We start from the raw sequence: 20,168 nt of genomic DNA on the forward strand, positions 1-20,168 counted from the left end.
GACAAGACACAGAAGATGTCCTGGTTATCCACTGCGCCTAGTCCCATCTCCAGCTGTCTCGACTCTTGTCTTGCCACTGGATCCAGATGGGAATTGGGAAGAGAGAGTGAGGCTGACACTGCATAACTCTCCCTCACTTAAATCCAAATCATGCGCTAGTCTCAACACCATCATAAGCTGGCTGGTGGCGTAGTGGCATCAGCGCTGAACTTCGGGGCGAGAGGTCCCAAGTTCGATTCCGGCTGGCTCTCTTGCACGGTCTCCATCCCTGCTGGGTTGAGCATCGAGCTAGCAACTCGACTTCGCAGAAAGTACTAATGGTGTCGAGGTCTTCAACGAGGACGATGGACGAACCTTAAAGGTACAGGGACAATGGTGGATGTTTTGAAGCAGGAGGGCACTCTACACTGGGAGAGGGTGAGGTTAAAAAATGTCTGGAAACATACCTGCCAGTTGTGCTGCGCACATCCTGAGTACTCACCCTGGGATGCCATCCAGTCCTGCAGCCTTGTGACTGTCCACCCGTTAGAAACACCTGCATACTTCGGCCTCAGAGGTGACTAATCTGCCGGTCGCATCATCTGCAGGTCTCCTCAGGGGCTCAGCACTGGCTCAGGGGCTCGAATCAAGCATAAAGAAGATTTAGCTCGTCTGGGAGAGAGGCATCAATGTTGGAAACTCCACTGTGTTTGGCTTTGAAGTCTGCGATGGTGAGCAGACCTCGCCATAAGCTGCATTTGTTGTTGGTGGAAAGTCGAGTTTGAATCTTGTCTCTGTATTGTCGTTTCGCTGCCTTGATGACTTTGCATAGATCATAGCCGCATTTTTTGAGCTCTTGCTGATTACCGGCAGCATAAGCTCTGTCTTGCTCGGTAAGTGCTGTTCGCACGGAACTGTTGATCCACGGTTTCTGGTTTGGATAGACCCTGACCGATTTCTGGGAGACAACATCCTCGATGCACTTCTGAATGAAACTCATGACCCTTTCCATGAACTCAAAGACATCCCCATCATGGAAGACATTCCAGTCGACGTCATCAAAGTAGTCCTGCAGCATGGAGGCCGATTAGTCAGACCAACAGTGGACGGTTTTAACTATGGCCGCCTCCTGTTTCAGCTTTTGCCTGTACTTTGGCAACAGCAAAATGGAGGAGTGATCTGACTTTCCAAATGGAGGGCGAAGGAGCGCTTTGTAAACGTTGCGGAAGGGAGAATAGCAGTGGTCGAGTATGCTATCTCCCCGTGTGCTCACCTGGATGTATTCGCTAAACTTCGGAGAGACTTTAGACAGCGAAGCTCTATTAAAGTCACCGGCGATGATGAAGGCAGTCTCCAGGAAGCTGATGGTCTCATACAGTTCCCCGAGAGCCAGGTCAGTATCAGCATGCGGGGGCATATACCCAGCTGTGATAATAACAGCCGTGAACCCCCTAGCCATCCAGAAAGATCTACACAGCAGCACCAGGCACTCCAGATTCGGGGAAGAAAAGGATTTGAGGGCATGCATATTCCGGGCATCACACCAGACATTATCGCCTATGAAACGTTACCCACCTCCTTTACTCTTCCCAGAGAGCTTCTTACAGCTGTCTGCCCAGAACAGGGAGAACCCAGAGGGCTCGATGGCATGATCCGCTATCTCCTCCATCAGCCAGGTCTCCTCAAAGCACAAAATGTTGCATTCCCTTGCTTCTCGCTGGTAGGAAGTTCTGGCTCTCAGTTCGCACAGCTTATTGTCCAGGGACTGAATGTTAGCCAAGGCCGCCGATTGGCACGCCATCTCAACCCCAGCAGGACGCCGGCCCTTTCCCTCGCCTTTGACGCCGCTTCTGAGGTAGCGGTGGTGTAGTAGGTGAGTCTCCCATTGATAGCGCAAGCAGAGGTTCCCAGTGTAGAAAAGGCGGCACATAATGGGTAAATGCTGCTTTCCTGATGTTCAGGAGAGTCAGTCTACCGTATCCGATGTGACTATCAGCTACTTGAACAAGAAATGCGAAGAAAATTGCAGAAATTAAAAGTATACTGTAAGGTTGGGACGGAGCTCACAACATGGCCGCCATTTTGAACTTTACCACCTTGAACGTTACAGCTATATAAGACCTTAGTTAGACCCCACTGGGGAGTACTGTGTTCTGTTCTGGTCACCTCACTACAGGAAGGATGTGGACACTATAGAAAGAATGCAGAGGGGATTTACAAGGATGTTGCCTGGATTGGAGAGCATGCCTTATGAGAATAGGTTGAGTGAACTCGGCCTTTTCTCCTTGGAGCGATGGAGGATGAGAGGTGACCTGATAGAGGTGTATAAGATGATGAAAGGCATTGATTGTGTGGATAGTCGGAGGCTTTTTCCCAGGGCTGAAATGACTAACACGAGGGGGGCATAGTTTTAAGGTGCTTGGAAGTAGGAATAAGGGGAAGATCAGAGGTAAGTTTTTCACACAGGGAGTGGTGGGTGCATGGAATACACTGCTAGTGAAGGTGGTAGACGCAGATACAATAGGGTCTTTTAAGAGACTCTTAGATAGGTACATGGAGCTTAGAAAAATAGAGGGCTAAGTGGTAGGGAAATTCTAGGCAGCTTCTAGAATAGGTTACATGGTCAGCACAACATTGCAGGCCGAAGGGCTTGTAATGTGCGGTAGATTTCTATGTTCTACATTCTAGCTCTTCACATTTTCATCCCTAGCCTGGGAGTATTCAGGCCAATTGCAGTAATTTCATTCTAATTCTATTTTAAATCTATAATCATTCTTCCTCATAAGCAGTTACTATTCATCTTCTTTTCAAATCTGCCTTCACCACTCACCTCTAAACAAAAATCCAAAACTCATTTGGCTTTTAAAGCCAGCAGCCCTTAAACCACTTCATATTTTCTCTTTTGCTATGTTTATCCAATCCAATCTCCTCCTTGGGTATGATAAGGTTTCAGAGGAAACCAATAGTCATCTAAACAGGAAGCCACTTTCAAGCCTTTATTCCCTATGGGTTGGGTAGCTCAGATGTGTGCTATGGATTTAAATGAAGGCGACAGATAACTCTTACGGGTATTTGTTTTTGAGTATAGGTTGGGGAACAGATGCTTGGGAGGCTCAAAATATACGTACTTCAGATTGTGTCCACTAGATGGTGACGAATCGTCACTGGGTGCTTTGGGCTGCACTGTTAAGAATGCTGGGTAGTGATCTGATAGGATTGTGACCCTTTCAATCACCCTGGAGGATCTCCCTTTGTGACATGGGCCAGGATTTTTTTCACGGTTGAGGTACACTTCTTTCTTGGTCTCATCCATAGCTCAAGTTTTTGTCATTCAACCATAAACACATACATCGGAATGAAGGTGCAAAAAACAGTACATATATCACATACACCACGTAAAATCATATTAACACAATAATATTAACAGATTAAAAAAAGTAACATACTGAGGCTTTTCTTCAAGATGGGAAAGGAAGGGGGAAGATACCAGAATAAAAAGTGGGGTGAGGGGAAGGAGGATCACAAGATCACAAGACAAAGGAGCAGAAGTAGGCCATTCGGCCATCGAGTCTGCTCCGCAGCTCCCCCGCTCCCCCATGAGCTAAACTATTCACCCATCAGTTACCTGGAAGGTGATAGATGAAGCCAGGTGGGTGGGAAAAATAAAGGGCTGAAGAGGAAGGAATCTGATAGGAGATGGGAGTGGACCATAGGAGAAAGGAAAGGGAGTATTTTGTGGATGTATAAATTGAGACAAATTGCATTTATAACATATGCAGTACCTTGCAAAAGTCTTAGGCACGTATATGTAACTAGGGAGACTTTGCGCAGTACTGTAGCAACTTAATGCACTGTACTGTACTGCTGCCACATAAAAAAAAAACAAATTTCATGACTTATGTGAGTGATGATAAACCTGATTCTGATATGGGTCTCTATTGTGGACTGAGAGTGGGAAGGGGGCAGGGAGAGGGGAATCACGGTTGGGAAACAGAGAAGGGAGACGGGAGGGAGCGGGAAGCACCAGAGAGGCACTTTGTAATGATCAATAGACCAATTGCTTGGAATCAAATAACCTTGCCTGGTGTCTCAGGGCTGGGTGTGTCTGCACCCCTGGCACTCCTTCTCTGCCACCTGTCACACATCCCTCCCACAGAGCTCCACCCTCATGTTCCCAACATCCTTTGCTCCCGCCAGACTTACAAAACTTGCTTTCCACTTCATGTTGTAGTTATATATCCGTACTCAAATCTTCTGCACAGTACTGTAGTTAAGTATACAACAGTGTGATGCTACTAGTGCTGTCATTAATAGTGTGTACTGGGTGGTGGCAGGGTGTTCAGAAGTCTGAGAGCCTGGGTGAAGAAGCTGTTACCCAGCCTAACAGTCCAGGCTCGACAAAAAGCTCAGAGACCTCAGCCTGCACCCTGCCTTGTGCAGCTGGATCCCAGACTTCCTGTCAGGTTGCCGGCAGGTGGTGAGGATGGGCTCCCTCACCTCTGTCCCTCTGACCCTCAGTACAGGAACTCCCCAGAGTTGCGTCCCGAGCCCCTTCCTCTACTCCCTATACACCCATGACTGTGCTACCACGCACAGCACCAATCTGCTGACCAAACTTGCAAATGACACGTCATTGATAGGCCCTATTTCCAACACTGATGAGACAGCCTACAGACAAGAAGTCAACACCTTGATACTGTGGTGCCAAAAAGACAACTTCTCCCTCAATGTTGAAAAAATGATTACAGGAGGAATGGAGACAGGTTAGTCCCTTTTGACATCAGTAGTTCAGAAGGCGAGTAGCTTCACATTCCTCGGTATACACATCACCAAAGATCTCACCTGGACTGTACAGACCGGCTGAGTGGTGAAAAAAAAAACAACCGTGCCTCTTTCACCTTGGAAGACTGAAGAAATTTGGCATGTGTCCCCAAATCCTCAGGACTTTCGACAGGGGCACCATTGGGAGCATCCTGACTGGCTGTGTCATTGCCTGGTATGGGAACTGTACTACCCTCAGTCGCTGGGCACTGCAGAGAGTGGTGCGGACAGCCCAGCGCACCGGTGAATGTGAACTTTCTTCTATTCAGGACATTTACAGCAGCCGGTGTATAAAAAGGGCCCAGAGGATCATCAGTCACCCCAACTACAAACTGTTTCAGCTGCTACCGGTAGAAAACGGGACTGCAGCCTTCAGGCCAGAACCAGCAGGCTCTGGGATAGCTTCTTTCACCAGGCCATCAGATTTATCAATACACATTGATCTGATTGCATACCTGAGTGTACACTGATCTGATTGTGTATCCGACTGTACATACATGTACACAAAACAATTCTGTATACAATCTCAGTGTCTGGACAATATCCTCCCTCATTTCCCTACCTTATTGCTTGTACATTGCAACGGAGATGCAACATAAAGATTTTTACTCCCTTGGATGTAAGAGATACAATAAATACAAATACTCTGGTACCTTCTATCTGGTGGTAGGAGACCAAAGAGACTGCTGGACAGATGGGAGGGGTCATTGACAATGCTAAGGGCCCTGCAAATGCAGCACTTCTTTATTCCAGATTTAGTGAATGAATTGAATTTAAATTCCAAGCTGCTGTGTAGGATTTTTGAATTCATCTCTCAGAGTCATCAATCCTTCACCCAGTGGTCTAATAATGTAAGCAGTAGCTACCATACAAACATACCCATTGTCCAAACAAATCAGCCTTTAACACTCAGGAAACTATCCAAAAAACGGCTTTTACCTGAGGTGAAGTATTTTTGAGCCTGTTCTGGTTTTATTGTCCCCTCTTTGAGGCACTCTGTAATGATTGTGCTGAAGGTCATTGTCATTTCTGTGAAGTCGTCGTGCCACGCTGCATGGGCCTCTTCCCTCGCTCTTCCGTTGCTCTGTAAAGTTGGATTTGTTTACGATGAAGCAGCAAGTGGGACTTACAGACCAGCAACAGCATCCATGAGGCCTTGTCAGTAGATACTTACTGAATGAAAATCTGGGCTTTTTGCTGATGATGGAAGTTCAAGAACAAATTTAACTCTGACATCCAGTTAAAAAAATTATTGAAGCAGAAAGTGCTGGGAGTATTCAGCAGGTTGGGCAGCAACTGTGGATAGGTCGCTGACCTGCTAAATATTTCCACACTTCCAATATTTTTTCAGATGTACAGCACCTGTATGTTTTACTTTTTCAAATGGAAACATGACAGATTGTGGATGCTGGAGAACGGAGCAAAGCAATGATCTGCTGGAGGAACTCGGAGGGTGAATTGACATCTGTGAAGGCAAAGGGATGGTTCACATTTCAGGTTGAGACCTACATCGGTCTCCACAGAAGCTACTTCCACCCACTCAGTTCCTCCAGCAGTTTAATATTTTTTTTTTGATTTAGCCCCTCAAAGCTGGTTAAAATAAAAGTACATAACAGAATCAAACATTTTGGCTGAAATATTTGATGATGTTTAAATCAAAACCTTCTTACAAAGGCAAATTACAGTGGATTCCGGTCAACTGGGCAATCTGTTCAACGGGGCTGCCACTTATTTGGGACAACTCTTAAAGAACGAAACTTATCGAGAAGATAGCCGGGATTCCCTTCGTTTATTTGGGACACTGTGCCACTTAATTGGGACAGGAGACTGTTGCTGGACAGTTTCAACAGGTGTCAGTCGCATGCACAGACCTGTGTGGGCAATAGACATTACACCGTACTTAGAGCGAACAGGTTTGAAATGTGTTTGTGTTAAAAAAAAAAGTGATTTTTGTCTCTAATAGCTGGTGAGAAGTAAAAGCAGTAAGACAATTTGGAACTGTTTTGTACACTATGGTTTCAAACATTCAGGCCTGGAGATGCCAGAAATGGCTGGGAGTGAAATTGAAATTACTTCACTGCTTCAAAAAGTTAGGAATCACAAAGAATTTGAAGGCACCGACAATCATCTTAAAAATGTTACAATGAAAATGAATATTTGGAGGATGCAACCATCAATAGCATTGTCTACATCAGTCCATTGTCTACATCAGGTGTCTGCTGCTGATTTTGTTCATTTACAGTCAATCAAAACAACCTGGCAGCATACACTGCATGGAGTCCTTCATCAATAGCAATTAGGAACTAATGCACAATTTTATAGTACGTTAGTAGTATTGATAGTGTTCTAATGTGTTCTGTATTGCATGTAATACACAATTTGTTTCTCAGTTAAATGGTAGTTTGTCTTTTTTTTTACCTTTTTAACTATTTCCAGGAAACTTTGGCCAATTAGGCCAAATGTACTGGTCCTGATCAATTAAACAGAATCCACTGTAATGTAGATGCTAGAAATCCGTAATATCAACAGGTAATGATTTAGAAACACAGTGACTCAATGCGAAACATATCCAGGTGCGGACTGTAATAGTGACCATAACCCAGTAGTATGTCATGTAAAAGTAAAACTTAAGAAACTAAAGCAAAAACCTGAACAATCCTGTGACTACTTGCAATTAATTAAAGAAGAAAACTTAAGACAAAAATTTACCATTGGAGTAAGGAATAGATTTCAAAGTCTAGAAATAGAATCTGTTGAAGATGATAGCAATCATGTAGAAATGAAATTTAACTCTCTAAAGGATGCCTTGGTAGAATCAGCAAAGTCAGTGATTCCCAAAAAAGAAAAAAGCACAAAGAATAAATGGATGACAGATAAAATCAAAAATCTAATGGAAGAAAGCAAATCCTATAGAATATGTCCTTAAATAAAAAAGTTAAAAGCTTATGTCAAAAAGCCAAAGAAGAATGGTTAAACCAGGAATGTGAGCAATCAGAAAAAATCCCTATTACTGATCGAAAAAGGTTATATCAACAAATCAAGAATATCACTGGTAAAAAGCTCCACTGTTCTTCAGGTGGATGTTTGAAAGCAAAGCACGGTACCATTATCATGGAAAAAGATGAGATTATGAACAGATGGACTAAGTATATTCAGGAATTGTTTGAAGACGATCGAGGCGAAAAACCAGAAATTAAGAACATTGAAGGTCCAAGTATTCTAAAATCTGAAGTTCATAATGTAATAAATAAGATGAAGAAAGGAAAGGCAGCAGGTCCTGATGAATTAGTAATAGAACAAATTATCACCCTTGAAGATTATGGAATTGAAAAACTTACTGATTTAATCAGTGACATTTATGAGACTGGAATAATAGCAGAAGAGACGGAAAAAATCACTATTTATCACTCTTCCTGAGAAACCTGGAGCAATAGAATGTGAATTACATAGGACCATAAGTTTAATGAGTCCTATCACCAAGATACTTCTAAGAATTTTGATGACAAGAGCTAAAAGTAAGATACAAGCTGAAATAGGCAAAGAGCAATGTGGTTTTGTGAAAGACGAAGGTACAAGAAACGCAATATTGATGTTAAGGATACTATCAGAACGAGCTATTCAAGTGCAAAAAGATTTGTTTGTTTGCTTTATTGACAACACAAAAGCATTTGATAAAGTGAAGCACAATAAGTTATTTGAAATATTACAGGAAACTCTAGATCTAGATTCGAAAGACCTCCGCCTCATCAGAAATCTGTACTGGGAACCAACTGCTGCTGTAAGAATAGATGGAGAAGTGAGTCAGTTTACGAAAATCAAGAGAGGCGTTAGACAAGGGTGTGTTTTCTCCCCTAATTTGTTTAATGTGTACAGTGAAACAATATTACAAAAAATAAGAGACATCTTGGGAATCAAAGTTGGCGGTGAAACATCAATAATTTCAGATATGCAGATGACACTGTGTTAATTGCAAGTACGGAGGAAGAACTACAAAGCTTGATATAGTTGTTGAAGAAAGTACAAAAATGGGTCTATCTATCAATTGCAAAAAGACAGAATGTATGGTGATATCCAAAAAGAAGGAGAATCCTATCTGCAGGCTGAGAATAAACGGGGAAGACATAAAACAAGTACAGAACTTTTGCTACTTAGGAAGCTGGGTGACATCAGATGGCAGGTGCGGCATGGACATCAAAAGAAGAATGGGGATGGCAAAAGACACCTTTAGGAGAATGAAGAGTATACTGACCAACACTAAACTAGGCAGGACAACCCGCCTCAGAGCACTGAAATGTTACGTTTATCCAGTTATGTTATATGGCTCAGAATATCAGACAATATCTAGTAACATGAGGAAACGAATTGAAGCAGCAGAAATGTGTTTTTTGAGGGGGATGCAAAGAGTATCATGGACGAAACGAATATCTATCTAGGATGTCATGAACAGAGCAAACGCAGAAAGAGAAATAATGTATAAAATCATGAAAAGGCAACATGACTTCATTGGACGTGATTAGGAAAGAGGAGTTAGAATGCACGGTAATTATGGGAAAGATTGAAGGGAAGAAAGCAAGAGGAAGACAAAGACAAATGATGATGGAGACAGCAGCCAGAGAACTAGTTGAATTGATCCACTTGACCTGAAACAGGAGTGTGTGGGCCATGGCAGTCAAAGCTCCAAATGGGCATGGCACCTGATGATGATGATGAATGTTGTAAGTACCAAGTCAGGTAACAGACAGAAGCAGGGTTAATGGAACAAGTCCTCCTGCTAAGTGTTGCACTTTCAAATATAAGACCATAAGACCACAAGGCATCATCACGCCATTCAGCAAATCGAGTCTGCTCCACCTTTCCATCATGGCTTATTTATTATGCTTCTCAATCCTATTCTCCTGCCTGTTCCCCATAACATTTGACATCTGACCAATCGAGAACCCATCAACCCCGCTTTAAATATACTGTACTCAATGACTTGGTCTCCATAAGCAATGGATTCCACAAATTCACCACACTCTGGCTAAAGAAATTCCTCCTTATCTCTGTTCTAAATGGGCATCCTTCTATTCTGAGGCTTCGCCCTCTGGTCCCAGACTCACTCACTGTAGGAAACATCCTCTCTACATACACTCTATCTATGCCTTTCAATGTTCAGTAGGTTTCAATGAGATCCCCTCTTGTTCTTCTAAAAATCAGACCCAGCGCCATCAAATACTACTCGTATGTTAGCCCTTTCATTCCCGGAATCATTCTCATGAATGTGTAGTGCACGTTATTTGAATGCAGAAGTTACTTGCTCACAGATGGACACATGACCTCAGAGTCTATCGTGTTATGACCTTGCACCGTACTCTTTACCTTTCTCTGTAGCTGTTACCCTTTATTCTACATTGTATTATTGTTTAACCTTATAATACCTCAACGTGCCATGTAATGAATTATCTGTATCAACAGTGTGTAAGACAAGATTTTCACTGTATTTAGTCTTTGTGCTAAGGGAGTTCTTTTCCAAGCCTCTTGGGAAAAACCTTGCAATGTGGGACCCAAGACCCCTGCACCTTCCCTCAGCAGCAGCGAGGGAGAGGGAGACAGGTCAAACACAGGCAGACGTCACTGAACACCTGACTGCCTTCTGTTCTTGCTCTTGTCGATTTCAAACTTGTTTGGTGCTTTAATCACCGACGAGTAATGAAGCCGAACGTGGGGTTCACGCTCCGCCTTCAGGCTGTGCACTCTGCTTTCAACCTTGCCGAACTCCCCCGGGGACAGCAAAGGGCCAGGATGCACTGTCAGCCCAAAAGCACATCATTAAAATGTAAATTACAGGCTCCAAGCGCATGCAGTTTAGTAGTGGTAGAATACTTAGAAGAAGAAGTAGTTTTATAAACTGTCTGCAGGGTGTTGCCATTGGTTGTGCTGGTCGCTGGCACCATTTTGAAACACAATTTATGGTGGTAATACTCTTGTAAAATAATTGATGCAGTGAGATAGTGTGAAGGGAATAATGGATTCACATTGAAATATAATTGAGCCAACCTTCTGTTAACACCGCTAACTCTGAGCCAAAAGGTTTAGAGTTCAGTCCCATTCCAGAGACCCAAGCTGTTATTCTGGTGTAATAACAGATTCTACACTTCAGCTTTCTCCTCATCTCTCTATTAAAATTCCGATAACGCTTTCTCGTCATCGTTTTACAGGTGCATTCCAACTCCTGTGTGTAAAGCAGCTTTCTCCCACCCCCCAGCCTTTACCTTTTATATCTGATTCTCCTAGATATTTCATTAAGGCCCTGTTCATTGAGTATCTCTGTTACATCCCCATTGTCCTACCAGCAAACCTATATAATTTCTAAGCTTTCAAGTCTCTGCACCAGTAATTACAAATTCTCCACAGAAATGAACTCCCAGGTGGCTGGCATCATCCTGGTAATTCCCCACTCTAGCTCTTCCAGGATCTTTCCAAAGTGCGCAGCTGAAAACTGTACTCAACACTCGGCCAATAACCCACCATCAAGGACATCTACAAGAGGTGATGTCTCGGGAAGGCAACATCCATTATTAAGGACACCCATCATCTGGGCCATACCCGCTTTTTATTGCTGCCATTATGCAGGAGGTAGAGGAGCCTGAGGACCTAAACCTCAAGGTTCAACAACATCTCCCCCACTGCCACCAAGCTGTCGAACAGAATGAATACCTTAATTTTACTTCAGTCTATCTATCCCTCAACTTGTACTAATATTGTTGTGTTTATTTTTACTTATTCAGTTGTATAAATTATGTAATTTATGCTTTTAAGGTGCTGAGCTCTTGTTGCATTTATCCCCTGGGTATGTATGCTTGTGACAATAACAGTGAAACTTGAAAGGAGACTTAATTAACAATTTGTGAATGTTCACAAAGACTGCTGTTTCTGTATCACACTGTGTGTACAAGACCAAACAACTCATAAACTTCCTTAATTGCCTTCTCAGCTGGTGCTGCTAGCTGAAATGATTTGTGATCATGAAATCAAAATATCCTTCCTTTCACGCCCCTCCTTCCACGTGTCAGTTCATACTTACCTACAGTAAGTTCCACCTGTCACACGTCTACCCATACCATCAGTCTTCGCTGCTGGAGAATTAAAGTCATGCACCTTTTTATAAAGTAGCAGAGAGCTCAGGTACACAACACATTAGAGCTCACCTTGTTGTAGTAGTCAGGAAGAACATCGGCTTTAGCCCTCAGACGGTAGGCAGCAGGAACAGAATTCTCATCTCGATGGTACCAGTTCTCCAGGACTGTGGTCCTGAGGCCTTCACTTTGCAATCTGCAGAGAATCATCTCAAACTCGTTGACTTCAATTTCCTCTGGTATGCCCGTACTTCCATATTGTTCTCCTATTAATGCCTAATGAAGAGGTACAGCACTAAAGTCACGTGGGGCTGTGAGATTTCATACAAGAAAACATCAGTCAGCAACATTGATGTAAGTATTGTTTACTGAAAGTGAGGAATGCTCTGTAAATTCAAACAGCACAGTACAGGCCCTTCTGCCCACAATGTTGTGCCAACCTTTTATCCTACTCTAAGATCAATCCAACCCTTCCTTCCCACATAGCTCTCCACTTTTCTACCATCCATGTGCCATTCAAGTCTCTTAAATGTCCCTCATGTATCTCTTCCACCACCCCATGCAATATGCTCTATGTGCCTAAAAAACTTACCATAACACCATAAGAGCATAAGATATGGGAGCAGAATTAGGCCATTTGGCCCATCGAGTCTGTCCTGCCATTTCATCATGGCTGATCCAATTTTCCTCTCAGCCCCAATCTCCTGCCTCCCCCCATTATCTCTTTATGCCCTGACCAATCAAGAATCTATTAATTTTTGCCCTAAATAAGCTTAAAATCTTGACCTCCACAGCTGCCTGTGGCAAAGAATTCCATAGATTCACCACTCTCTGGCTAAAGAAATTCCTCCTCATCTCCATTCTAGAAGGACACCTCTGTATCCTGAGGCTGTGTCCTCTGGTCTTAGACTCTCCCAGAATAGGAAACATCCTCTCCACGTTCAATCCATCAGGGCTTTTCACCATTTGATAGGTTTCAATGGGATCACCCCTCATTCTTCTGAATTCTAGTGAATCCAGCAAACACTCTTCACATAACAAGCCATTCAATCCTGGAATCATTTTTTGTGAACCTCCTTTGAACTCTCTCCAGTTTCAGCACATCCTTTCTAAGATAAGGGGCCAAAAACTACTCACAGTACTCCAAGTAAGGCCTCATCAGTGTTTTATAAAGTCTCAACATTACATCCTTGTTTTTATATTCTAGTCCTCTTGAAATGAATGCCAACATTGCATTTGCCTTCCTCATCACAGACTCAACCTGCAAATTAACCTTTAAGGACTCCTGCACAAGGACTCCCAAGTTCTTTTGCACTTTAGTTTTGTTGTATTTTCTCTCCATCTAGAAAATAGTCAACCCTTTCATTTCTTCTACCAAAGTGCATGACCATACATTTCCTGAGACGGTACTCCATCTGCCATTTCTCTGCCCAAGCACCCAATCTGTCTAAGTCCTTCAGTAGCCTCACTACTTCCTCAAAACTAACTGCCCCCTTCACCTACCTTCATGTCGTCTACAAACTTTGCACAAAGCCATCAATTCCATCATCCAAGTCATTGACATATAACGTAACAAGAATTGGTTCCAACACAGACCTCTGTGGAACACCTCTAGTCACAAGCAGCCAATCAGAAAAAGGCTCCCTTTATTTCCACTGTTGTTTTCTGCCAATTAGCCACTGCTTTATTATCTTTCCTGTAATACCATGGGCTTGTAGCTTGTTAAGCAGCCTCATGTGTGGCACCTTGTCAAAGGCCATCTGAAAATCCAAGTACACACCATCAAGTGATTCTCCTTTGTCTATCCTGCTTGTTATTTCTTCATAGAATTCCAACAGATTTGTCAGGCACGATTTTCCCTTGAGGAAATATGCTGAATATGATCTATTTTATCATGTAACTCCAAGTACCCTGAGATCTCATCCTTAATAATCGACTCAAACATCTTCCCAACCTCTGTTGTCAGACTAACTGGCCTGTAGTTTCCTTTCTTCTGCTTCTCTTCCTTCTTGAGGAGTGGAGTGACATTTGCAATTTTCCAGTCTTCCGGAACCATTCCAGAATCTAGTGATTCTTGAAAGATCATTACTAGTGCCTCCATGATCTCTTCAGCAACCTCTTTCAGAACCCTGAGGTGTACACCATCTGGTCCAGGTGACTTATCTACCTTTAGACCTTTCAGTTTCCAAAGAAATTTCTCTCTAGTTATGATAACTTCACATACTTCATGACCCCTGACACCTGGAACTTCCACCATAGTGCTAGTGTCTTCCACAGTGAAGACTGATGCAAAATACTGAATCAGTTCGTCGGCCATTTTTTTGTCCCCCATTGCTACCTCTCCAGCATTGTTTTCCAGCAATCCAATATCCACTCTTGCCTCTGTTTTATACTTTATGTATCTGAAGGAACTTCTGGTTACCTCTTTAATATTATTAGCTAGTTTACTTTGTTTTCCATTTTTACCCCCTTAGTGACTTTTTTAGTTGCCTTCTGTTGGTTTTTAAAAGCTTTTCAATCCTCTAACATCTCACTAATTTTTGCTCTATTTTATGTCCTCTCTTTGGCTCTTATGTTAGCTTTGACTTCTCTTGTTAGCCACCGTTGTGTCATCTTTCCTTTAGAATACTCCTTCCTCTTTGGGATATATATATCCTGTGCCTTCTGAATTGCTTCCAGAAATTCCAGCCATTGCTGCTCTGCCGTCATCCCTGCCAATGTTCTTTTCCAATCAATTCTGGCCAATTCCTTTCTCATGCCTCTGTAATTCTCTTTACTCCACTGTAATACTGATACATCTGACTTTAGCTTCCCCTTCTCAAATTTCAGGGCAAATTTGATCATATTATGATCACTTGTCCCTAAGGGTTATTTCACCTTAAGCTCGCTAATCAATTCTGGGTCACTGCACAACACCCAATCCAGAATAGCTGATCCCCTAGTGGGATGAACCACAAACTGCCCTAAAAAGCCATTTTGTGGGCACTCTAGAATTTCCCCCTCCTGGAATCCAGCACCCAACTGATTTTCCCAAACTACCTGCATATTGCCCCCCAAGACTATTGTAATGTTACCCTTTTGGCATGCATTTTCTATCTCCCATTGTAATTTAGGCCACATCCTTACTATTGTTTGGGTATCTGTATACAACTCCCATCAGGGTTGTTTTACACTTGCAGTTCCTTAGTTCTACCCACAATGATACACCTTCCAACCCTATGTCACCTCTTTCTAATGACTTGATTTCATTTTTACAAACAGAGCAACGCTGCCCCCTCTGCCTTCCTGCCTGTCCTTTCGATACAATGTGTATTCTTGGACATTAAGCTCTCAGTTATAATCTTCTTTCAGCCATGGTCCAGTGATGCCTGCAACATCATACCTGCTAATCTGCAACTGTGCTGCAATTTCACTTACCTTACTCCGTATCTGCGCACATCCAAATACAACACCTTCAGTCCTGTATTCACCCCTTACAATTTTGTCCACCTTTCACATTGCAACACATCCTGTTGACTGCAATTTTGCCCTAGTAACAGCTTCCCTTCACTACACATTGCCTCTGTAAGCCAGTCACCTCATCTTCAGCCTTTCCTACAATACTTCTGTAATTGAAATTTATGCAGCTCAAAACTCTAGTTGCACCATGCTCAACCTTTTGATTCCTAACTTTGTCTGAAGTCTTACCAACATAGGCTTTTACAACCTCTTCACTAACTGTGACAACCCCCCCCCCCCACTTTCCTCCAATCACCTTAAAATGCTGCCACTTCATTTAGCCATTTTCACCCAGGGTTTCTGGCTGTCCACTCTCTCTATGCCTCTTATCATCTTGTATACCTCTATCAAGTCACCTCTCATCCTCCTTCACTTCAAAGAGAAAAGTCCTAGTTCTCCTCAACCTTTCTTACCTACCTTCATAAGACTTGCTCTGTAATCAGTACTGTGCATAAGTCTTGGGTGCACACACACAGACACACACACACACACACACACACACACACACACACACAGCTAGAGTGCCGAAGACTCTTGCACAGTACTGTGATAATTTTATATATTGCATTGTACTACTGCCGCAAAAAAAAAAACAAAATAATTTCATGACTTATGTGAGTGATGATAAATCTGATTATGATATGAGTCTCTATTGTGGACTGAGTGGAAAGAGGGCAGGGAGAAAGGCAGGGTCAGCAGGAAGCACCAGAGAGACATTCTGTAATGATCAATAAACCGACTGTGTGGAATCAAATGACCTTGCTTGGTGTCTCAGGGCTGGGTGAGCTTGCACCCACATCACCCTCATTGACCACCATATATACACACATACACACACAAATATGTGCCTAAGATTTTTGCATGGTACTGTATTGTAGCTCCTGGCAGATGAAGCAGAGAAGACCGATTAATGGTCCAATGGTCAAGAAGGCAGGCCAGCAGGTGTTGGTGAAGCGCTAAGAGCACGACAAGGCACTTAGATGTCCTGGCCATCCACCGCAAGAGGTAGTGACCACTTTAAACTCACCCAGCAGAAGGTAAAGGCAAACCACTGCTGTGACCTGCCGAGTACATGATTTCCCAATATGTCAGAGCGTGTGGAGGGAAATTGTCCACCAACTGGAATTTCCAGATGCGACATGAAGCGAGCGAGTACTACTCTACGCAAGTACTTTACAGTCAGTGAGTAGGTTCAGATGGTGGTAAACATAACGGCAAATTTAACCACCCACTTCCATAGTTAGGCTGTCGGGTCATTAACAGCTTCACCAGTGCTAGACATCCACATTTTTATTACTCACCACAAAACACGGCCCAGCAGAAAACTTCAAACAGTCATCCAAGAGCTTCACCCGGAGCTTCCGGACATCACAATCATGGACATCGTCGGGATCCACGCCCATATACGCATCAATTACCTGCAAGGTGGACAGTTAGTGAACAGTCTAAGTTATTATCTTACTTTAGGTTAAAAGGTCGGCACAACATTGTCAGCTGAAGAGCCTGTGCTGCGCTGTAATGTTCTGTTGTATGTCCATGGCATATTTTTCCCAGGACTGATTTCATCTCCGCTGTGGGTCGGTCCAAGCTATAAGCCAGGGACAGGAGATTTGAGGATCTGGGAGCTCGAAAAAGATAGAAGCACAAATGATGCTAGCAAGGGACTTAACTTCTCCCCAGGCCTCCCTTCCTAAGATCGGAGAAATCTGCTACCAGTATTGAACCTTCAAAGGAGCAGGGGTTCCCAGCCAGTTTTGTGCCATGGACCAATACCATTAAGCAAGGGGTCTGTGGACCCTTGAATTGGAGGCTGCCAACCTATTTCAGTGTTAACCCATCTCCTGGGAGCATGCTAGCTGCAGCCACTTTAACATTAAAGTGAATACATTTCTAACATTTTGATACCTGACTCATTTCCAACCCACTAACTTCTGGGGGTTATTATTAAAAGTACCTTTCTTTCCAAAAAAAGCTGAATTGCCGTCTCTCTTTTCCAGTTGGGATGAAAGGTCTCTGACCTGAAACATCAACCGTTTCTCTAACACGGATGCTCCCTGACCTGCCAAGTGTTTCCAATTGTCTGTTTTTATTTCAGAGTTCTAGCTTCTGCAGTATTTTTGATTTTTCCTTCTGAGGGAACAATGTTTCTGCCTATAGTGTTAAGAGGATGATCCAATCGGAGGTTGGGATGAAATATTCTTCAGCAGATATACAGATAGCACTGTGCTTTATTGAAGTTGTGACTGGCTCATCGGGTGAGATTATTAGCTTTATTTGTTACATCAACATCAAAACATACAGTGAAATGCATCCTTTTTTTATGTCAACAACCAGTACCGTACGTCTTTAGAATGTGGGGGAAAGCCGATATATAGGGAGTGATGAGATGAGACAGCTTGGATTTCAAATCTTTGAAACTGAGAAGCCAAAATCTAATTTTTCCACAAGATCCATGGTTTTTGGAAAACTGATAGGGATAGGGATATATGTGCTATAATCTGTTCTATCAGAGCATGACAAGTTCTTGATGGAGGACATTTAATTTATAGATATAAAGCTATAGTTATAGGAAGTTATAGACAATAGATGCAGAAGTAGACCATTTGGCCCTTCGAGCCTGCACCGCCATTCTGAGATCATGGCAGAGGATATGTTGAGGATAATTGGTAATCAAGTTTATTATTGCCACATGCACAACACACAAAGCCGGAGGAACTCAGCAGGCCAGGCAGCGTCTATGGAAAAGAGTACAGTCGACGTTTCAGGCCGAGTCCCTTCATCAGGACTGGAAGAAAAAAGATGAGGAGTCAGTGTTAGAAGGTGGGGGAAAGGGTGGAAGACACACAAAGTGAAAGGTGAAACCGGGAGGGGGAGGACTGAAGTCAAGAGCTGGGACGTTGATTGGTGAAAGAGGTAAAGGGCTGGAGAAGGGTGAATCTGACAGAAAAGGGTAGAAGGCCATGGAAGAAAGAACGGGGGGAGAAGCACCAAAGGGAAGTGATGGGCAGGTAAGGAGATAAGATGAGAGAGGGAAATGGAATGGGGAATGGTGAAGGCAAGGGACATTACCAGTAGTTTGAGAAATTGAAGTTCATGCCATCAGGTTGGAGGCTACCCAGACGGAATATAAGGTGTTGCTCCTCTAACCTGAATGTGGCCTCATGGCAGCAGTAGAGGAGGCCATGGATTGACATGTTGGAATGGGAATGGGAAGTGAATTAAAATAGATAGCTGCTGGAAGATCCTGCTTTCTCTGGTGGACAGAGCATAGGTGCTTGTCGAAGCAGTCTCCCAATCTACGTCAGTCTCACTGATGTACAGGAGGCCACACCGGGTGCACAGGATACAGTAGATGACCCTAACAGACTCACAGGCCAAGTGTCGCCTCACCTGGAAGGACTGTTTGGGGCCCTGAATGGTAGTGAGGGAGGAGGTGTAGGGGCAGGTGAAGCACTTGTTCTGCTTGCAAGGATAAGTGCCAGGAGGGAGATCAGTGGGAAGGGAGGAATGGACAAGGAAGTTGCGTAGGGAGTGATCCCTTCAGAAAGCAGAAAGTAGGGGAGGGAAAGGGAAAGATGTGCTTCGTAGTGGGATCCCATATTACCACATGGACTGAGAAACAGTGAAAAGCTTTGTTTTCATGCCATCCGGACAGATCATTCCATACAGTAGTACACTGAAGTGGTACAAAAGGAACAGCTATAACAGAATGTAGAACATACTGTCACAACAGAAACACTAGATGCTGGAAATTTTGAGCATTTAAGTGTTACAGTGAGCATGTAGTGTCTTGAGAATATCGTGTCACAGTTATAGAGAAAGTGCGGTCCAGGTAGACAAACAAAGTGCAAGGTAGATTGAGAAATCAGGATTTCTTTATCATATCTGAGGTGGTTCAAGAAACCTATTACAGCAGGGTAGAAGCTGTCCTTAAGCTTGGTGGTACATGTTCCCAAGCTTTCGTGCCTTCTGCCCAATGGGGACAGGAAGAGGGTAGATATGTCTTGGACTCCCACATATCGCTGCTTTTGTCTGACTCCCTCCACCACCTCTGCTCAAAGACAGCATCATTAGGGGTGAGTCAATACGGAATGAATGTCTCTGGACAAGGCAGAACAGGTGATCGTTGGAAGATTGTCATCAAGTTGGTAAGGAAAGAACCTATGAGCAGTTGGAATTCTGGTTGCTTCTACTTTGCCCACATCAGCTGGCTTTCATCATCTCAACCTGAGATTTGAATCACATCATTCCTGTAAACTAGCATTGTCAGTTCAGCACTTCTCTGACGATCGTCACCTTGTCGTGGTGGAGAGGCTTGTGAGATCCTGGGAGTGATGTTGCCTGGAGCTTAGCTCCTGTTACAATCACCCGTGGCAGTAAAGTCAAGGAGAAGGTTCCAAATAAAGAGGAATCCAACCATGACCTCAACAGTGGGCTGGCAGAAGATGATGACACGTCACAGCACCAGTGAAGATGAAGGAAGGCTGCAGCAAGTGAAGGGTCCCCAGTCATCTTGTATGCCATTCTACTGTACCCTGACCCCAATACATCAAGGACCCGTGGTTGCCTGTGCATCAGCCTCCCCACATTAAACACTCAATTTGAATGTTTACACTACTACTATAATTCACCGCAACCTGATTTTGAACAAACCTGCATTGTATTCACAGTCCCGTATCGTCTTGCCCAATATTTAGTTGTTTTCTTTTCCTTTTGGAATTTCAAATTTCTCCTTCTATTTACACCTCCTTTTGC

The 20,168-nt window shown here is 43.4% G+C and overlaps 1 protein-coding gene across 1 annotated transcript in view; it reads right to left on the reverse strand.

Moving 5' to 3' along the window:
• Positions 1–20,168, reverse strand: part of LOC140200687 (NACHT and WD repeat domain-containing protein 2-like) — a 54,589-nt gene that overhangs the window by 20,052 nt on the left and 14,369 nt on the right. Inside the window, exons 3-5 of the mRNA XM_072264252.1 lie at positions 16,715–16,831; positions 11,988–12,191; positions 5,740–5,884 (exon numbers count right to left, since the gene is read on the reverse strand). Coding sequence (XP_072120353.1) covers positions 5,740–5,884; positions 11,988–12,191; positions 16,715–16,831 — 466 coding nt within the window. The remainder of the gene's footprint in view (positions 1–5,739; positions 5,885–11,987; positions 12,192–16,714; positions 16,832–20,168) is intronic.

Source organism: Mobula birostris, chromosome 7, assembly GCF_030028105.1.
Source record: "Mobula birostris isolate sMobBir1 chromosome 7, sMobBir1.hap1, whole genome shotgun sequence".
NCBI classification, from domain to species: Eukaryota; Metazoa; Chordata; class Chondrichthyes; order Myliobatiformes; family Myliobatidae; genus Mobula; species Mobula birostris.